We start from the raw sequence: 14,889 nt of genomic DNA on the forward strand, positions 1-14,889 counted from the left end.
TATATATATATATATATATATATATATATATGGCTTAAGCCCGGTTTTTTATTTATTTTTATTTAGTTAACTTTATCACAAGTTAATCAGATGATGAAAAACTGGGTCATTATAATAAACAAAAAAATCAACTTGTTGACGGATCAAGTATATCGGCGCAGTGCACTATATAAAAGTTTCCGCATTTGAATTGCCTAATAAATTGCTGTTTGTCGACGTAGCTCTTAAGTAGACTTCAACGTCGGAGCAGTTCGGTGGAAAGTCAAAGTTCAGGGGACAGTCATAGTCGAAGTGGTCACCGTAGACGAAGTCATAGTCATAGTCATCGTCGACATAGCAGACATTCCGATTGCGAGTCTGAGCTTTCGAGAGGTTCAGATACGAGATCCGGCCATCGAAAACATCGCAGAAAACACAGAAACTCTCGTTCCTCTAGGTACATTTACATATTAACTTTAGTTAGCGTTCTCTCTCTCTCTCTCTCTCTCTCTCTCTCTCTCTCTCTCTCTCTCTCTCTCGCTCTCTCATTGCGATAACATCTCGTTCTCATAATTGTTTCGTAAATAAAGTACCTCCTTGATGAGTTCAAATCACGAACCCTTATAAGCATTAGTGTGTAATTAAAGCAGTTTGATTATAATGAGTCTTGTTCCCATCAATAACGGGTTCATTAACCTTTCCTAACATCATTATTTTTGCATACATTTTTCCTTAATAAAAGAATTTCTTTTCTATATAGAGAAGGGAGGGGGGGGGATTTTTTCTTTTAGACTAAATCAATAAGTGCTAACTTAATCCAAATATATTATTTTTCACAGTAGACACGAGTTGGTAGATTCGGAGCCGCAATGGAGAGAGGCGCAGAAACGAAAAGGAGAAGGTGTGCAAAAAGCTATTGTAAGTACCATTATCCAATCGCTACAAAATTATCTTGTTTGTAATATTTGATTAATATGCTGTAGGTGAGTCACACGGAACCCAGAAGAAGACACAGAAGCAGACATCGAAGCCCTTCTCAAAAACAACCACTGCCGGATGAACTTCGAAAGTAAATATATTATATATCTCAAATACTATGAATATTGTACCGTCGTAGTTTCGCAAGATATTCGCGACAGGCTTATACTGGCCGCAAAAAACAATTCATAGATTTTTTTCTTTAATATGAATTGCAATTTGAATTTACTGAACAAATTTTATCTTTGTTAATCTATGCTTTCATGAATGCTGACAGTTTATCGATCGCGAGAACGACATTAAAAATAATATATTCTTTTAGACATTTGGAATTTGGCCTAATCGACACTAGCGGGATGAGCGAGCAACAACGTCGAGAGATATCCTACACGGTGGTACAGTCGCAATCTGTACAGCAATCTCCCTTACAATCTCGATTGGACGACACAGATTCATCGTCCCTGCCTAGGTACGATGATCTCAAGACGGCCTGCAATCTTCACAACCATCCTCCGCAATTGGAGGATGAGACGGGATCCGTAGTCATTGTTTAGTTACCCCCTAATCCTAATTTCCCCCTTGCATGTATTTTTTTTTATTTATTTCGAGCATGTATATTATCTTTAAGCATGCCCCCTATTATTTATTTGAAGCATGACGAATTCCTTAATAAATAAGTGAGATTAACTGCTTGTCGCACCTATTTATTTTTACGTCCTAGCTGTGGCACTCATTCGCTTCTGGCTGTGTTCCATGGAATTTCAAAGGCGATGCGTGCCGATCGCCTTCATACTGGGGTCATATTTTATCCGTGTGTTTTTATTTCTCATGCATTATGTATATTATACAGTATGCGCCATGTATTTGTGTAATAAATGTTGGTAATTTGGGAGGACGGACGATGTCAACGTTCGGGGCTCAGGACACTTCATGTTCCGAGTCTTTCTTATGACATTCCTCGTATATCCCATTCGATTCCCTACACGTACCCGGCGCATCTTGTGCATTTTATTATTTTACAATCTCTTTGTATCTTCAAAATGTTACGCTTTAAAATGCGCCGCGATACAGTTTACAAAAAAAAAAAGCGAATGTATTAATGGAGTTTGTGATTTTACGTTAATTTTGATAACGTGTGCACCATAAGAATATAATCGAAGTGTGTGTAAATTAACTGTACTAAAACAAAAAAAAAAAGAAAAACGCATCAATCTGAGTAGTGGAGTACAGTGGACCTACTAGTCACTAAAACGACTGAGGTACCAAGACTGTCAAGGATTCCCTTTCAGAACTATTGGATCCGTTGGCAAAAGGGAAAGAAGATACATGCGGCATTATCGTGATGGAAGTTATAACTTGCTGTCGGCAACATCCAATCAAGTCGAGACAAAGTATCCTGGAGCTCGAAATGAATATAGCACGAAGAAGGACTTTTATTATACTCGTAGCAACCGAATGTCAATAGGCAATAATACAGACAGTGGACTCGGGGAAAGCACACCGCAGGACTTTTCAAGCTGCTGCTCAAGTTCTGCTGACAGCAATAAGCCTATTCATGTAGTACGTATCCTAGTTTGCTCGCATTTTTATTATAATATCATATCTCTGCTAATATTTATTTTAAAATAAACAACGATCGAGCGATGCACATTTTATTTTATAATCAGCTACTTAAAAATAATAAAAATTGATGAGTAAACACGAATTTTATATAATTCGTGCTTACTTCTCATAAACGAAAATTTAATGGAAAAAAAACCATCAAGTGCTTCTATATACAAATGTGTGGCTAAGGTTTCCTACTAGTTTTGGCTAATCACGTCATAAATATCTGAGATAACGGCATTAGAATCGCGCATACCCTTTCCAGCGACACATTTTCGTATATGCATGCTAGTACACGTAATAGCTTCATTTTATGAAGTAATAACATAATGTGGAATGATACTATTCTTCTAAATAGTAGATTAGTAAAACGGTTTTGTTTGGTATAGACACAATTGCAATTAGGGGGAGAGGTACACTATGAATTGCCTTCAAATCAAGAAATCTACCCTCCTGTTGATACTACTCTGGATGCTGTTCTCCAACCCATTATATCGTAAGTGCTTGTTTTTGTGCTTTGTGCTTTTTCTTACTCAAGTATTAAATCAGATTTCGATTTGATTTGTATCTGGCTTTATTAATATCTAATACATTATGCATCACTTAAGGACACACTTTGGATATAGATGTAAAAAAAGTTAATACATTATAAATGTTGAAAAAGTCCTCTTTATATTATATCTTCGATAGTATCGATAGTATATTAATTTAATATACACAATGAATTTGATTGTTTCAGAACGTTAACGAGGAGGCAACGGAGCCACCCAAAACAATCATAAAATTTTAATACAAAACAAAACAGTTTTATATGCTCCTGTTGTACATGTAAAATAACATTCATACCTTAATTAAAATTGATATTTGTGGATCGTTGGATCATGTGAGGCGAGAAGAAAATATTATTGAATAAAAGTAGTATGTTTTAGTCTCCATGATAAACATATTCCTTAAATACAAATCTTATTTAAATGTCTTTGGATGCCATGTGTCTCATGAGATTGCCTATGAATTTTTCCATTTTCTTTAAGTCCTGAGCTATTTCTGTTCTATATTGGAGGCACTGCAAATAGTTTTGATTATTGGTATTGTTGATATTCTTAATAATAGGAACAAATATATAAACTGTTTACATTCTTCGATCTTAAAATATGTTTCTAAAATTACTTACCCGTCGATTATCTGTTAACTTTAGACATAAAACTCCTTTACTATGACAATACTTCATCGTATATCGAGTCTGAAATAAGACAAAAGGAAAAGTTAATATATTACATAAATAGTTATTCACTCAATTATATTTATATGCAGTATTTTAATTTGCAGTTTTGCATATATCACATATGCTACTAAATTATATTTTACTTTTTTCTTTCTTCAATGCTTTCATTGCGATACTAAAAGGCAAAAGAAGATTGAAAGTAATTGATAAAAGAGAAACAAATAATCTTATATATTATGCAGGAAATATTATAAATTTAAACAAAATCTTATAACAAATATATATTTTTTTTGTCATCACTCTTCAATTATGTCAAATAATTCATTACAAACTGAATGAGTGGGCATTTTCAAAGTGATACAAAACATGTTGATACTAAAACGTATCGAAGTACAAGCACGCTTTTCTGGCATGCATTGTCATAATCTCAAGTTATATACATGATATACGGATTGAAAGATTTTCGTGCAAAGTGACAAACGAAAGGACAAACAACATTAAAGATTTTAAAGAAATTACAGAATTAATAATTTTGTAAAACGTACGTTCATCGGATCCTGCAAGTATAACCTCTCGGCGCCTCTTTCGAATTCTTCCCACGAACTCAGATATGTCATCTTTATCACTAATACGACGACGTGTGTTTATTTTCAGGAAAAAAGTATACACGAGGTGAATTAATGTTTTTACCGGGTTTCACTAAATAATATTAAAGAATCATTCACGATTGATTGGAGATTAACATCGATGACACCGATTGTCAGTATCGTCACGCGTATATACACGTGTATATTCGACGGCTCTGCTGGACAGAGACGCTTTCCGATTGTGTTTTGGAACACAACGATATCACGATCAACCATTGATCGAAGGAAGTAAATGGTGCACAAATCAACCAATCACAATTAAGAGCGCACTGCCACTTTTAAATTCACGACTGGGATTGGCTAATTCAATTGCTGCTTATAGTTTTCTACGACTTCAATTGACCGTCTCTAAATTTAATATTGTTCTTTAGCATTGTTTGTTTTGAATTATGATCGACCGAAATGAACTATTTCGGCATTCATGGTAACAATGAATGTTAGATGTCGTAATGTGAATCCTGTATTTCTGTTGAAAGTTTCTAAATAAAATGAATACACGATTCATTTAAGTCCAGTCATTTAAGTCCATTTAATTAGAACAAAACTTACAATCGGGAAGAAAGCAAAAGAGGAACAAAAGCTTCAAAAAAACATCACAGTATAACATTAATCTTAATATCGAGTCAAATAAGCAGAGATCAATTCTATTTCTTCGTATAGACAGATTGCTTTCTCCCCAGCAAACGAGAATGGATTAAAATGGATTGAAATTTTTTTCTATCCGAATGCGTATTTTAAATAGCGAATACTTTTTTTTTGGATTTAATTGGATTCAATTAGATTCAAATGGATTGAAAAACTGCATTTTTTTTATACAAAATTTTGAACAGTATTCACAATTGTGTTTGTGTGCACAGAAAAAGCTAATATTATTTTTAGATTGAAAAGCATAGAGATATGCTCCATGCAATTCCTATAAATATTCAGATTTTTAGAAATATTGATTCATGAATGTTAAAATGAATGCTTTTCAATCCTGAATGCATTTTTATTCATTTATAGGAATGGTATGGAGTATATTTCTATGCTTTTCAATCTAAACATAATATTAGGTGTAGTAAAAAGAAATCCATTATTTTTTCATTCAATTTCATACAAAAATAATGGATTTCTTTTTACTACACCTAATATTAGTATTTTGTGTGTGCATCGTGAATATTGTTTAATTTAAAATTCTGAATAGAAAATGTTTTTTTAATCCAATTGAATATAAAAAAAAGTTTTTCTTTTAAAATGGGCCCTGAATACTATTCAAAATTGTGAGTAGAAAATCCATTGTTTCATTTAAAAGTTAAAAGAAACATAAGTAGAACTACGTAAATATGTACAATAAATGTTACTTATATAAATTATTATTTTAATTAATAAATTAATTGCTTTTATTTTATTATATATTAACATATTTCCTTTATTACATAGTGTACATAGTGTAGTTTCCTTTATTATGTAGTGTATATTTTTTGTATAAAAGTTTTAAAATAATAACTATAAAATTTTATATAATTACTACTTTAATTTATTTAAACTTTTACATATATAAAAATATTTATATGAAATCCATTTTTATGGATTTAAAACGAATTCGAATGGATTGAAAATTTTTAATCCATTTCAATCCATTTTCGTTTGCTAGGAATGGCCAGAATACAACCCCCACAATCTCCACGATACGAAAGAAGGCAATCTCGCTGCCGCTGATTACTCATCGAACGTCGAGTCTTTCAGTTTCTTTTGGACCGCCGCGCTGCGAACGCGAGCAGTGAATACAATTGACGGCACTATGCGCGTGTGAAAGTTCGCATATTCGTGTGCATGTCCTCTATACGGATACGGAGATGAGAAGCAGAAGGATGTGACAGAGAGAGAGAGAGAGAATAAGTAAAAGGAAAGGATAGAAAGATATACGTATAATTATACGATACGCCATCAGAGAACACGTAAAAACCGCAGCAACGAACGAGATCGCATTCATCGAGTACGAATCCTTTTATTCCCGCGCGTTTAATCGATTATATCGTGCACGCATTTTTTTTTGTGAACAGCGTACAGAAAGAAATACTTTGTATTTTCTAAGAATAAGCAAGCAGGAAAAACGCGTATCTTCGTATTACTTTATTTGTTTTTCGCAATGCCGCGCCGTTACGAGGAATCTCTCTATACTTCTTATTGCAATTATTATCTGTTACTTAATCGATACCATAAGTAATTGTCACTCTCTTTCTTTATGTTTCAAGTACTTTAGTTCCAACGGCGCGCAGGTGTGTTGCAATCGGCAATAAATGTCGCTCCTGCCTTCTTCAAATAACAGTTCGGATCTGTCGCGTACATGTATTAACACCTCAGCAAAGAATGGATTAAAATGAATTGAAATTTTTCTATCCAAATGCGTATTTTAAATAGCGAATACATTTTTTGGATTTAAATAGATTCAATTGGATTCAATTAGATTCAATTGGATGCAATTAGATTGAAAAATTGCATTTCCTTTTCAAAAGTTTTGCACAGAAAAAGCTAATATTATTTTTAGATTGAAAAGCATAGAGATATGCTACATGCAATTCCTATAAATGAATAAAAATGTATTCAGGATTGAAAAGCATTCATTCGTGAATCGATATTTCTGAAAATCTAAATCCATTTCAATTCAATTCAATTCTTATTTGTTGGGACCACATTTAGAAATGAAAGTATCCACTTCGGATGTTTGATTTCGCGACAGATGCCGGTGAACGGCATGAATATGAATAAATTTGAATCGATACGGAAGAACGAGATATGAGACGAAATGAAGCTGGATGGATAAAATTTTTTCATATTACTCGATAATTGCGCGAAGCTTTGATTATTACAGTCCATATATTATATAGAATTATAAATAGGGATCATTGCGAGGAGATCCCGCGTTTGAAGAACACGATATCATAAATTTCTTCGCGACAATTTCTTCAGAATATCAAACGGTCGGAGATATCCACGTTTCGATGTTTGCGAAAGCGATCTTACTTAAAGATCTTTCAGTGCCCGATCCCGATCTCGATCCCGAATCAGATCGAAGGCGGAACGAGACGACACGGACGACGTGCGCGGTGCGGCCTGCAGTAACGATCTTTTTTCCGTCGACGGTCCTAAATGAGTGCGAGTGAAAGTCCGTGAGTTAAATATTTTTCGCAGTTTCATTACATTTCGCGGGCTGCATACCGTTCGCCACTCGCCATTGGCGACAGCCATACGTTATTATTGTGCGTGAACCTGCGTTGTATAGCTAGCAAATGAGAATGGATTGAAATGAATTGAAATGGATTCAGATTTTCAGAAATATTGATTCACGAATGAATGCTTTTCAATCCTGAATGCATTTTTATTCATTTATAGGAATTGCATGGAGCATCTCTATGCCTTTCAATCTAAAAATAATATTAGCTTTTTCAACACACATAATTGTGAATACTGTTCAATTCAAAATTTTGAATAGAAAATGCAGTTTTTCAATTGCATCCAATTGAATCCAATTAAATAAAAAAAAAGTATTCGCTATTTAAAATATGCATTCGGATAGAAAAAAATTTCAATCCATTTTAATCCATTCTCGTTTGCTGGGCATGTAATATTATCTTCCCTAGATTATATATGCACATATATAACACCCGCCGCCGTAGAAAGGCCGTAGAATTCTCTGAGGAGAAAATATGCTAAAATCTTGCGTTATTAATTCTTTCGCGCGACGCTCAACAGTCCGCATAAAGATCGCATTCATTATCGTTGCTGGGACGAAGTGGTAAACGATATCGTGTAATTCAAATTTAGAAAACCATCCATTACGTATATTTATTTATTCTACGTGCGAAAAAATATTCTCATAATTGGCGCTGTAACTTACATACGATATGTATTCACATAAACAATGATTGCAGAAAAAGCTTTGCAAAAACCTGCTTATCGTTGTAAATATTTTTCATAATGATTGATCATACATTTCATCTAGCAATTAGAAATTAAAGACGAGAATCAATTAGAGAATTATTCGAGAATCTTACAATAGCAATTGCAAAGATGCTTCTTCTGCTAAACGCAATCAATTAATAACATGCGTCTTCGCGGTTGCTTTTCGCTCATCTCGACATTTATATAAAAGATTATGTAAAAAATTATTATACATATGAGCTCTCTGTTACGTGACGTTTATACATCAAATATATACGTGTTTTTAATTTAAAAATGAAAACAGCCGTAATTGATTGATTTTATCCCCATTTCTATACCAATGTAGATTAACTTTCAGTTTATCTAACTTTATATCTTTTTCAAATTCTCAGAATTAGAAAAATCGTGCTGATAACGCGAAAGTTAATCTACATTTGTATAAGAAATGGGCATGAGTCGACGAAATTACATAGGAAAAATTTTTGTGAAAGTAATCACATTAATTTTTGCAGAGATAATTCGAACTCGTTGAAAGTTATATTATCGATCATGGAGTGATATCGATTTATGTATGAAGATCATTCTATCGTTACGAAGTTTTTATATTAACGTTATGCGATATTTTAGGGTGCAATATACGTAAACATTGGCGAACGTACCGTGCTGATGTGAAAGTGGTTGGCTACTACCTGGCCCGACTGGCCGTCTGGCTGCTGATGATGGAATGTACAACGTTCAAGCGCTGCAACGTGCACACTGATCTATACATTTCCTAGGTAATTACGTACATATATACGTATCTCTTGCGTTATGAGATAATGCTTACCAATGCTGATTGCTCACCGGACGTTGATCAGCAAACGACCGATCGATTTACCGAAAATCATGAGATTTCGAGGATTGGCTCCGAAAAATACCGAGTGGCTGATGAATAATTGGGCATCATATCGTATATATACGAGTATATATACGAATGACACACGCAACACGGAATTTAATGCAACAAACACAAAGGGCGCTTTCCATTACTCAAGTTGACCTAATTCGAAAGCTATTCTCGCATATCCGCTTTCTCTTCGCCTCATACGTCACGTTGTCGAAATTTGACACGGCGACGCCGCGGAGAGGAGTCTCTCGGAGACTCGCTCGTGTCGGGTATTGATAACTCGTCACGCGGAGGAGAATCGAGAAGAGGAGGTCAAATAAAGTACGCAATAACGTAAGCTCGAAGAAAAAGAACGACGATGACCTCTATTAACGTTCGACACGTCCCGAATAATACGTAATAGGCGTTTTACACTGGCCGATTTCTTACGTGAATACAACGAATGTGAAAGCGACCTTGAAACGTGGATCATCTGTGATCACACGCGCGCGTTCGATAAGATCGTCTGGAAGTAAACGTATATATCAAGAGACACGATAGTGTTGTAGGCTCGGCGCTATGCCAACGACATTATATCGTGCTACTTTACGCGAGGAGTTGCGGGGGATAATTGAGATTAAATAGACTCAACGGCTGAAAAAATTTATACATAAAGAGATTCGCTTTCGCTAAGAGACAGAAGAGACCGATCGCTATGGCTCGTAGGAATCCACGTGGTTCGTCGATGACAAAAGCGCAGCTGATGATTGAGCATGCAGCGATGGTTTCAACAGCTGGCCCTGGACGAGCTTACGTCCGATCTCTGCGGTAGCGTCAGGTAGGGTCTGAAGTCCGAATGCCACCGAGTGCTGGCGTAGCGAGGCGAGCGGCGATCCCGCGCGATCCTGGAGACCCTGGAACCAGGACTGTCAGGAGTCGGATCGATCCCGAAGGTGCAGAAATCGATATTAGGCGTGTTTATGCCGCATCACCTACGTACGACATCGAATGGTATACAAGTCTCCGACTGTATTATATTATCTTGACAAAAATTTAAAAAATTAAAAATTATGTCATTTTTTATCTATAATCCAATCAATATGAGAAAAACTTCCAGCAATTGCAAAATAAATTCTACTAAACGCTGCTATTGAAATCGAATGATGATTTTCTCAATTAATAAAATTCTTAATTAATATAAAAATGGAAGTTGTATTTTTTATTCGAAATTAAATTTTATATGAGAAACGCGACATACCTACTTTTTACCTTCAATTTAATAGAAATATTTAATGATATGTGTGTGTGTGTGTGTGTGTGTGTGTGTGTATTTATCACATGTTGTCCATCATACTCGATGGAATATAATTTTCCAGGATAAGATCGGACTTGGCAGACATAGAAATTTCTAAATTCGTGAGCGGCATCGCAGGTAGCAAGTCAACGGCGTCGCGCAATAATCCACGAAGATGTTACAGAACGTCGACGAGCTCCGGTTATTCGAGCCATTCGCCGCCATTGTCAGCTGGCTCGTACTCCTATTACGCGTCAGCATCAACGAGAAATCCATCATACGGTAGCCTAGCGGTAATTCATGAGAGCGAAGCGATACCGCGGCCAATTTGGCCTTCCATCATCTATCATCATACCGAGGATCACAATGCAGGCGGTTATGAAGGTATAAACAGAATTAGTGACGATTTCGCGCTGTATAATTCACTTTCACTTTTTAAAAATCTCGTTTATCGCACGTTAGTTTTTCTTTTATCATAACAGGTATTTATACATGCCACGTATGCGGTTGCACGTATAAGTATTCGCCACCGCAGCCGCAGCTGATATCATCACCATCAAGAGCTCGTGAGGTGCTGCTCGAATTATCCCGAACTCTCAATTCTGTGATAGACGGCAACGTCACGGCGGCACCAGAAGATATCTTGCGTGATATATCGCGCATTGTTTCCCTAGAGATCGGCATGAAGAACGACAACGTGTACGAGTACATTTGCCCATCCTGGGTGTTTAATGATAATAATCCAACAATATCGCCGAGCTGCATGAAGAATGTACCGTCGAAAGTGAATCCAATCAACTCAAAACTTTGTGTCAGCCCTCGTTGCCTTTACAAGTACAACTCGACGCAATCCGCGCCGTCGCTCAAGAATGACAGGATGACGAGACGTGAAGGCGACAGCAATATGAGAAACAACTTCAGCCTCGCGAGAAAGAAACCTTGCACAACAGAGTCCAAATATTCGGTGAATATTAACTCGATTAACGTATAGCTTCTTGAGAAAAGACTCTTCAGATTTACATTGTTTGATTAATGCTCGTTTCCATTAACGTAGATTAAATTTTTTATCTCAGTTTAACTTTCTCTTTATTTTTTTTCAAAGAATTAGAAAAAAAAATGAAGAATTGAATGTGGATTAAAATATATTAATCTACATTTTGGTAGGAACGAATATAAATAATCAATGTTCGTTTTAATCAATGTTCAGCGAGTGTATAATATATCATGCTGTATGGAGGAACATATTATTTCAGCAGCTAGTATGCAGCGACATCGGATCGTCTACAATCGAAGGAACAATTGCCTCGTTGAGCGCGAACAATTGGAACCATCGCTTAACTGTTGGAAGTTTGGGCGAAGATTTTGATTTCACGCTCGACGTGACACAGGCCGAGCGTTTAGGCCGGACTATTGCGAGAGCGAAACGGAAGCGGCAATGGTGCAGAACCCTGACCACTTTCTTCGGTCTAGTTTTCTTCGTGTTGAGCGTCGTCGTTGTCTCGTTATCTGTAACGAGGGGTCGTAAGGTGTTTGGAAGCATGTAAGAGTCAAAAGAGCTTATGCGTGATCTAATTAATAATTATTCGGCTTATAATACTTTTCCTCGTGAAATTAAAGGAATTGATTAGTCGAATTGACATCTGGAACATTTTAAAGACTTCGATATAACTCTTACCACAAACATTTTGCGATACGAATTCTCTCGTTCAATTATCTAATATATGGCTTTCAGTGCCTTATTTAAAATGTACATATATACATATATGTGTACAATTAAACGTAGTAAAACACGAAGATCCTGCAATCATGATATGTGGCTGTGACCATGTTCTTTTGCATGCGTATAATGTTAAATATCGTATAGCGCATCATGATCGTGTTAAATATGGATATAAATATGAATATAAATTAGACTTCTCGCAGGGACAAGTGCGAATAGCGTTACCAGTTGATTGACGTCGTGCAGAAAGAAACGGGTACCTATGTAGAACAAGGACGACTTCGACTAAATAACTCTAATTAACATAATTAGGCGATTAATTCATAACTAGCAGAGAAGTGCTCAAAGTAAAAATTACAATTCGTTGTCTTTGAACTGTATATGTTAACTTTGGTGTGTTGGTTTGTTCAAATTTTACTGATGATTTAATGATCATATCGTTTGGACCAATGTAATTTAAAGTTCTGAGAAAATAAAAAATAAATTTTATAGAAAATATATATATTTTACATAGACGAAGTTAACAGAATAAAATTTTTTAAAATATTAGTAAGAAGATAAATTACATTTTGGATCAAATAAACTCGAACAGACCAGTAGAATTAAGCAATAAGAAATAATAATAATCCACATTAATAAAATATTACTCGATAAAGTTAATTATCGATTATTAATTTTTTCGTAGTATGTTATTGAATTGCTTACTAAATTTCTGACTAAATTTTATCGTTTCTAATCCAATCTTTTTGTTTTCCATATTTTAAATAACAGAATATAATTCCAAATTAAGAAAATACAAATGTTACTTGACAAATTATTCTTTAATCAAGTTAATCAGAGTTTAGTCGAAGCCATTCCAAAACTAGCTAGTAACTTGCGCACGTCAATTTGACACTAGTCCAAGCACTCCAAGAGTTCAAGCTAGTCGCGCTTGGCGCGGCGCTGCGAACGACAGACGAAGGAAGTCGAATAGATATGTGTCGTGTACTTCTTCTGTGTATGTGTTGGTATATGTTTGTAATTGTGTATCACGATCGCGAGTGACAGATCGAGCGAATTGTCGGAGGGTGAAACGTTAAAATTAAAGGGACGAGTCAACATTCCAAGTAATCATCTCTAGCAGTAATCATTTCTAACACGATAATATCTGCTTTTAATCGATATATTTTCTGTACTCATCAAGAATATTCCAGATTTTTTACTCTAGTCTCGTCCAGGTTATGCTTATATCGATCTCTCTCACATTTGTCCGATTGTTGTCTCGTGAAGGCTCGATATTCCTTTTCTCAAGATAAGAGAGAATCATCCTGCTTTCCGCACCTTCGAAAGTGAACGTACGTAGCAAATGCAGTATGATAAGAAACGAGATGATTAATTGTGCGATCTATGAAGCTGCAGCTTCAAAATGAACATTGACATTTCTGTCCTCTGTTTGTCTCTCTCTCTCTCTGAAAATTACTTCTCTATAATTTTAGATTATAAAAATAAGTTAGATACAGAATGGTGTGCGTGCCATGCTTCGCGGTTCCTATAATCCTAATAATATGGAGGTTCCTTATACAACCGTTATTGATCAAGTGGTGGCAGTTGAGAAGTAAAGGACAGGAGATCAAGGGAGATCAGCTATGTCCAGATTTGATAAAAGAATGCAAAAATGGGACATGTACCCTATCATGGAAAGATAAAGGTGATGCAGTAAAAAAAAATGAATGAAGAACAGATGAGTTGCTTTTCCTTGGGATATGCAGTTTGCTCAATTGACATGGGTTACTTCAACATTTACATTTTTATTAAACAATCAGAAGTTAATATTTTAAATATATTCTATTGACACAATTACAAATCGCGCTTAAGACATTGATCGATCTGTATTCAATTAAAAATAAGATAATCTGTTGTTTTAGTTAATTGAACTATGTATGTTCTCTATATGATGATATTTGTTGTCAATGTAAAACATATTAAATCATAAAGATTAGCTATGTGGTTTGTAAGGGTCTTTTTGTTATACATGGACATATCAAGATTTGTTAAACGGAATATGATTATCTTGTGTATAATAGAATAAATATATAATATATATAAATGTTCTCTCATTTTACTCTATTATTTTAATTTAATTTATGATTTGAAGCTACAAAATTTTAAAGAATGTACGTGTCAAAATATTAAAATAACATATAGCAATGCTTTTATTTACAAACAGTTTTCTTGATTCTTAATATTAAGCTTCAATAACACTGATCAACCTATGACATTAAATTTATAACTTAATATTTGTTTCATATATATATTTATTCACAACGTGATACTTCAATTAAATTTGCACTTCAGTCATCGATCTCTATGTTTTATTATGTATGAAAGACAATTGTAGGAAAAGTATAATTATATTATAGAATATATAGTTACAAAAAAATATAATTGTATTATAGGGATGTGCTAATTTATGAAATATCCATAAATTGTAAATTTAATATCAAATTATTACATAATCTATTCACAGACATTTTTATAGAATTATCAAAACATTTATTATCTCTCTTTTGTAATTCACCAATTAATAATTATAAGTATTTATTCTGAATAATTCTTATAAACGATACCTTATTCTCTTTTTAATAATAAACTTAAATCTATAAGAACTTTGAAAAATTT

At 34.6% G+C, this 14,889-nt stretch overlaps 3 protein-coding genes across 7 annotated transcripts in view; 2 read left to right on the top strand and 1 right to left on the bottom strand.

Moving 5' to 3' along the window:
- LOC108692803 (band 4.1-like protein 4) overlaps window positions 1-3,365 on the top strand; it is a 14,145-nt gene extending 10,780 nt beyond the window's left edge. For 2 of the 5 annotated variants that reach the window (XM_018201287.1, XM_018201286.1), the window contains 7 exons: window positions 222-436; window positions 819-897; window positions 963-1,048; window positions 1,280-1,426; window positions 2,247-2,517; window positions 2,952-3,058; window positions 3,302-3,360. In XM_018201287.1, coding sequence (XP_018056776.1) covers window positions 222-436; window positions 819-897; window positions 963-1,048; window positions 1,280-1,426; window positions 2,247-2,517; window positions 2,952-3,058; window positions 3,302-3,344 — 948 coding nt within the window. In that variant the 3' untranslated portion in view covers window positions 3,345-3,360. Of the gene's footprint in view, window positions 1-221; window positions 437-818; window positions 898-962; window positions 1,049-1,279; window positions 1,427-1,678; window positions 1,947-2,246; window positions 2,518-2,951; window positions 3,059-3,301 lie in introns of those variants that run through there. The other 3 variants (XM_018201288.1, XM_018201289.1, XM_018201290.1) reach the window with 3 other exon arrangements.
- Window positions 3,123-4,564, bottom strand: LOC108692804 (signal recognition particle 9 kDa protein). The gene is made up of 3 exons (XM_018201291.1): window positions 4,330-4,564; window positions 3,734-3,802; window positions 3,123-3,625 (listed from the first exon to the last, which is right to left on the bottom strand). Exons 1-3 carry the CDS (start codon window positions 4,399-4,401, stop codon window positions 3,530-3,532), a joined length of 237 nt encoding a protein of 78 aa, XP_018056780.1. The 5' UTR covers window positions 4,402-4,564; the 3' UTR covers window positions 3,123-3,529.
- A 5,467-nt stretch (window positions 4,565-10,031) lies between these two features.
- LOC108692757 lies at window positions 10,032-12,128 on the top strand. The gene is made up of 4 exons (XM_018201178.1): window positions 10,032-10,228; window positions 10,594-10,895; window positions 10,994-11,475; window positions 11,765-12,128. Exons 1-4 carry the CDS (start codon window positions 10,074-10,076, stop codon window positions 12,053-12,055), a joined length of 1,230 nt encoding a protein of 409 aa, XP_018056667.1. The 5' UTR covers window positions 10,032-10,073; the 3' UTR covers window positions 12,056-12,128.
- The last annotated feature ends 2,761 nt before the right edge of the window (window positions 12,129-14,889 follow it).

This window comes from Atta colombica, unplaced genomic scaffold, assembly GCF_001594045.1.
Source record: "Atta colombica isolate Treedump-2 unplaced genomic scaffold, Acol1.0 scaffold82, whole genome shotgun sequence".
NCBI lineage: Eukaryota > Metazoa > Arthropoda > Insecta > Hymenoptera > Formicidae > Atta > Atta colombica.